At 45.4% G+C, this 6278-nt stretch overlaps 2 protein-coding genes across 2 annotated transcripts in view; one reads left to right on the top strand and one right to left on the bottom strand.

Annotated features, from left to right (window-relative positions):
- LOC119411452 (coagulation factor X) overlaps positions 1-1667 on the top strand; it is an 8572-nt gene extending 6905 nt beyond the window's left edge. The window contains 3 exon segments of the mRNA XM_037678404.1: positions 912-1108; positions 1182-1307; positions 1409-1667. Of these exon segments, the coding sequence (XP_037534332.1) occupies positions 912-1108; positions 1182-1307; positions 1409-1654 (569 nt within the window). The 3' untranslated portion in view covers positions 1655-1667.
- A 3412-nt stretch (positions 1668-5079) lies between these two features.
- masp1 (MBL associated serine protease 1) overlaps positions 5080-6278 on the bottom strand; it is an 8618-nt gene continuing 7419 nt past the window's right edge. The window contains exons 11-13 of the mRNA XM_037678403.1: positions 5867-6114; positions 5597-5785; positions 5080-5508 (exon numbers count right to left, since the gene is read on the bottom strand). Of these exons, the coding sequence (XP_037534331.1) occupies positions 5080-5508; positions 5597-5785; positions 5867-6114 (866 nt within the window). The remainder of the gene's footprint in view (positions 5509-5596; positions 5786-5866; positions 6115-6278) is intronic.

Genomic DNA, 6278 nt, shown 5'->3' with positions numbered 1-6278 from the left:
TCTGTGTTGTTCTTTGTTCTCTGTGTTGTTCTTTGTTCTCTGTGTTGTTCTTTGGCCTCTGTGGTGTTCTTTGTTCTCTGTGGTATTCCCTATTCTCTGTGGTGTTCCTTGTTCTCTGCGGTATTCCTTGTTCTCTGTCGTGTTCTTTGTCCTCTGTGGTATTCCCTATTTTCTGTGGTGTTCCCTATTCTCTGTGGCGTTCCTTGTTCTCTGCAGTATTCCTTGTTCTCTGTTGTGTTCTTTGTTCTATGCGGTATTCCTTGTTCTCTGTCGTGTTCTTTGTTCTCTGCGGTGTTCTTTGTTCTCTGTGGTGTTCTTTGCAGTATTCCTTGTTTTCTGTGGAAATCCTTGTTCTCTGTGATGTTCCTGTTCACTGTAGAGTCCCTAGTTCTCTGCAGCATTCTCTGTTCCCTAATTTGTTCCTAGTTCTTAACACTTTTTAAAAATCACAACAAATCATAAAATAAAAGGGGTGTAAAGCTATAGTTTTTGCCCATGGTAGAAAGTTTGATTACGTATTTTATGGCCCTCTGCCACAAAAATCAGGTGATTATGTAATTACCCAATTCTGAGTGTTTTAACTTTGTGTCTCTGTTAGAAAAATTTGTCATGAATCCTTGTATGGCTCCTAATGAACCTACTCAAAGTAAACCTTGGATGTGCATCTACAACTGACAATCTTTTAAGGTCAGCTGATTCAAGATGGCTTCCTTAGCTAATATAACAATGACTATAATTCAGTCAGTTGTACATATAATGAACTAAAACCTGTCATGGTAGTAGCTGAGAGTCATCCCAGTTCCATTTCTCTGTCTCAAAGGTTTTTTGAGTGAAAGCTGGACCCGGCACACGAGCGGACATGGACCCATCTTCAGTGTTTTTTTAACTCTGTTGTGTTTTGGGGTTTTCAGGTGACTATGATAAGAAACGTCCAGATCCTGGAGAACAGGTTATAAAGATCCAGGAGGTCTTTGTCCACCCTCATTTCCACTCCTACACCTATGATAGTGATATTGCTCTCATCTATCTGGCCCAGTCAGTCCTCAGGGGCCCTACAGTGGCCCCCGTCTGCCTGCCGGACGCCCACCTGTCTGGTTACCTGCTGAGGGTACCCTCAATTTTTCAGACTTGTGACTGTTTCTGATCCAAGTCTAAAATCTGACCAGTGTTTATGTGTTCAGGATGAGAGCCGAGGCGTGGTGACGGGCTGGGGGGCCACTCAGTATCTGGGGAGCTCCTCCCGCTTCCTGAGGAAGGTGACACTGCCGGTGGTGAGCCACCAGGCCTGCACGGCCTCCACCGAACAGGTAATCTGCCATTCAGGTCTCAGCATGTTGCTCGGTCTTTGCCGTGTTACCTTTGTGGGTTGAGTCACGTAACCCCATCCTCACTCCTGTGTGTCTCACAGGTGATCACAGACAATATGTTCTGTGCCGGTTACCTGGACACTAACATGGACGCCTGCGGCGGCGACAGCGGTGGCCCATTTGTCGTTCACTACAGAGGAACCTGGTTCCTGACCGGAATCGTCAGCTGGGGGGAGCAATGTGCCGCCAAGGGGAAGTATGGGGTTTATACCCGACTGGGAAACTTCCTAAACTGGATCAGAGACACCATGCAAAGACTGGACCTGAATGGAACCCTGAGCCTCTGAGGACAAAGGTGTCAAATCTGGACCAGATCTGGATTATTTCTCTCAGTCCAGAAGGTTTTAAATTGGACCAGGCAGAAGGAGCTCCAGGAGAAAGCCATAAGTTTCTGCTGCAGCTTCATGTTCCTGCAAGACGAGGAAACCATCTGATCCAGAACACTGACTGAACCTCAGCAGAACTTATTGAGTAATGGACCTTTATGTTGCTGGTTCACATCTCTGTTCAGCTTCATCACATCTGTCTTTCAGTTTTCAAAAGGGGGTCCACCAAGAACCCCACTTTTCATTGGATTATAGCAGAACATTCGTTACTTCCTTGTTCTTCAATAAGCCCCGCCCCTTTGGATGAAAACTGTCAACAAGCTCCGCCTCTTTGGGGGTGAAAACACTGTAATGGGTTCTGATTTGCATTTTAGTCAACAGAAATATAAATACCACCAGTTTCTGTTTTTACCTGAACAGAGACTTGTTTCTTTGGTCTGTTTTAAATTTTATTTTTATATTTTTATTAGAATCTGAGTAAATCTCACAGAAAACCTGTAGAGTCTAATGCTTTTGATTTGTAGCTGATGTTTGCATCACAGTAATTCAAATATGTTTTATCAAAAACTAGAAAAAAAAAGTATTTTGGCGGGTTTTATTTTTTGCACAATTTACAGAGAATGAAAGTTTCTGTGATTCCTCGAACAACAAGTCTGAGTCTTTACCGTATGTTCAGGAAACAAATGATAAATGTAGCTCAGTCTATAATGTTCTTCCATATTTGATAAAAATATGTTTTTAAAACGTCGGCATGAATCTGCAGAGGGAGCCATGTTTTGACCTGAGTGGGAGTTTTCTCCTCCATGTAGGAGCTGAAATCACAGCTTGGTGTTTTAAAAGCTGCAACTCGTGTCAAAACCCTCTCAGCAGCTCACAGAAACCAGACATGAGTTCAAGTCCAGCCTCAGAGAACAGACACTTTAAACAGGTTTATTTTAGTTTATAAGAATAAAAATATGAAAGCAGTAAAACAAAAAGACCGACTGTGTTGGACTTTTAGGAGTGTGGTTAATAAAACATATTCTGACCAACATGAAGAGGAACTTCAGACATTTAGGACTTCATTTAAGACAAACAGCTCTGGATCACTGAGTCTGTGTGATCAGTCAGTATCTGACCTGCAGCATTCTGAGTATGCTCAGTTCAGACAGATTCTTGACAGCTGAGCTCATGATAATGCTCAGAACCAGAAGAGCGTTTTACTGACTAAACCAACTCAAACCTTTAGATGTTTGAGTTCAGGTCAACCTTTAAGTTTTATCTTTCGTCTGACTGAGAGAAGAGCTTTGTTTACACAAATCAGCTGAGCAGACAAAATGTTTTAAATTATTTCATTAAATCTTGGAGGTTTAATTCTGTTCTTGTTCCCAGTTAAAAAAACCTGACACACACACAAACACACACTCACACTGTTAACAGGACCATGCTGTTAACAGGACCATGCTGCTGTAGATTTATTTCTTTTTCACTTCTGGCGTCTTGTTTCTGTATTTCTGTTGCATGCTTTGGTATTTCTTGATGTTTTGGCGAGTCGAGACGGTTCTTCTCGTCCTGAGCATTTTTCATCAACCTTTATTTCTACAGGTTAATCCCATTGAGCCTTGCTGACTCATTTACAAGGAGACCTGATTTTAACAAAGAATTATGAATACAGTGGACAACAATCATAAAAAGAAGTATACAAATTGAGAAGAACAAATAAAAGAAAATGGTATTTAAAAACTAAACAAAAACAGCTCGATTATAAGGCGGTGTAAAATACTAAAAACAGGAGCACGTCTACGTTGGTTTTTCCAGGAACTTAACAGATGATTGAAATCACTTAGAGAGGTCAAAGGTCGAGAGCTTCAGATCTTTTTACAAGATATTCCAGGAAACAGGAGCGGAGTAGGAGAAGGCCCTTTTGTCTAGTTCAGTCCTCACTGAGGGAACACTGCAGGTAATGATGTCCTGAGAGCGCACGCTGTAGCTGCACTCACACAGAGACATGTAGGAGGAGATGTATGAAGGCAGCAGACCAGGAAGTGATTTAAAGATGAAAATGTACCAGTGAGAGAGTCTGTGAAGTTAATGATGACCAGTTAACCAGTGAATACTGGGTGCAGTGGTGGGTACGATAATCACAGCCAGTTATGAATCTTAGTGCACCATGATAGACAGCATCCAACATCTGCAGCATCCACCATCTGCAGGGTTCTTGTAGGAGCGTTCATGTAAATAATGTCACTGTAATCAATGGAGGGAAGGAAAGTCACAGATACAAGGCGTTTCCTAACATTCAGGGTTAGACAGGATCTGTTTCTGAAAAAGAAACCCAGTTTAACTTTCAGTTTCTTTATCAAGTTTTCCACATGGAGCTTAAAAGAGAGATGTGAGTCGACCAAGATACCCAAATATTTATAGGAATCAACAAACTCAATGGGGACACCATTTGAGGATAAAATCAGAGGAAGAACTGTGAGGTTGATGTTGATCAGGTGATAAACACTCTTAAAAAGGGAGAATTTTGGTAAAAGTTTATGGATGTTTATGAGTTCAGAGAGTTGTCTTTCCTCTCAGAGAGGAGCCTGCAGGCGCCTGACGCCTCAGAGTCTGTGAGCTGGGGAGCGTGTATTACATAAACTTTTCTCTCACGGTCCGGTGCAGATCGTCGGCTTCAATGAAACATCTGTGTAAGCCTGTTGTGAACATCTGTCCTTGCAATAAACTCGGTTAAAAATCTTCTCGGGTCGTCGTGTTTGGCTCCTTTCAAGTATGGAAGATAATGAGAGGGTATTTTTATCCAACTGAATCTTTTTCTAACATCTTCTTCACAGGAACTGTTCTCTAACAGAATTTTTCCTTCAATTCTGGTACATAAAGAGTTCTACAGATCATTCTGAGGCGGCTCTGGCTCTGATACCTTCAGACTGCAGCAGGTGAGACGCTGACTGATCATAAAGACTCAACACAACTTTACTCCAAACTGACTGAAGACATCTGAAGGACGGAGTCAAACAGGAGGACCAGCTGTCCGTCCCTCTGAGCAGAAACTGAAGGATGTAAGAAATCCTGATAAATTTGAAGATCCTGAGGAACCCTGTTCCAGGTGAGGAACCCTGTTCCAGGTGAGGAACCCTGTTCCAGGTGAGGAACCCTGTTCCAGGTGAGGAACCCTGAGGTGAGGAACACCTTTAGAAGCTGAACTTCAGCGTCTGAATTCTTGACTTCATGTCTTTAACAAACTGCAGTTCTTTGGACCAGGACTGTTCAGGAAGAGGGCGGAGCCTCGAACCTGGAGCTGAGAACACCTGCCTACAGGTAAATGTTATGGAGCAGTGGGTGCTTCTTGTCCTTATGGATGAAACAGGAGATGGAGACAAGCAGAAGGTGTCCTGTCCTCCGTCTCACCACCAGGGGACAGCATGGATCTGGTTCTGGATCCACTCTGTGTATTTCTCCACCCGGGTGTAGACTCCATACACCCTCTGACTGCCACAGTCCTCTGGACCTCCCCAGGACACCAACCCAAACACCGCCCACCTCTGTCTCACCTCCATCACGAACGCCCCCCCGCTGTCCCCCAGGCAGGTGTCCCGCCCCCCCTCATAGAAGCCGGCGCAGAACATGTTGTCGGTGATGTTGTAGCTGTTGGAGCGCGAGGCGTAGCTCGCCTTGCACTCGTCCTGAGAGACCACCGGCAGCTTCACGTACTGCAGGAGGTCAGAGGTCACCCCCAGGTCAGAGGTCACAGAGGTGGATGACACATTGAGGTTGGAGATCCCCCAACCAGCAACCACACCCAGAGAGTTGGGGAGCAGTGACGGACGGTCGCCCTGAGTAGAGACAGAGGTCAACAGATTTTATTGGAGAGACGGAAGGACAGACATGTCTCTGTCCATGTCTTCAGTTGCAGCGTCTCACCTGTGGGTCAGGTGGTGGCAGACAGACGGGTCGGACCAGCTGGTTCAGCTCTGCCCTCCGGCTCAGCCTCAGCAGGGCAATGTCGTTGTTGTAGTTGTTGGGCTGGAAGTCAGGATGGAGGACGATCCGGTCCACCGAGCAGCTGGTGGACACGTCTTTGTCTTGGACTCTGTGGAGTCCGAGGAACACCTGAAGGACAGAAACTCAGAGACGTGAAGCACTGACGACACAAGTCTTCATGTCTTTGGACAAAGTGGCTCCTCCTCCCACCTTGACGTGCTCCGGAGCCACCGGGACAACGCTGGTGTCCCTCCTCTGAGACCGCAGGATGTGGGCAGCTGTCAGGACCCAGGAGTCAGACAGCAGGGCCCCGGAACCAAACCAGCGGTCCTCAGGGACCCGAGACAGGTCCTCTACACTGAGTAGAACCTGCCAGGGGAAGAGACCCGGCTCTGCAGTCCGACCGCCTATGATCCGCTTCACCTGAGAGGGGAGGGCCCGAGACGGACGTCCACAGGCTGGAGGAGACACAGACAGGTAAATAGGTAAACAAGTAAACAGATAGAGAAGTAAACAGATAGACAGGTAAAGAGAAAGGTAAACACGTAAACAAGTAAACAGATAGACAGGTAAAGAGACAGGTAAACAGATAGACAGGTAAACAGATAGACAGGTAAACAGA

This window comes from Nematolebias whitei, chromosome 6 (assembly GCF_014905685.2).
Source record: "Nematolebias whitei isolate Nwh7 chromosome 6, NemWhi1, whole genome shotgun sequence".
Classification (NCBI taxonomy): domain Eukaryota; kingdom Metazoa; phylum Chordata; class Actinopteri; order Cyprinodontiformes; family Rivulidae; genus Nematolebias; species Nematolebias whitei.
This window is presented reverse-complemented; position numbering and strand designations above follow the sequence as displayed.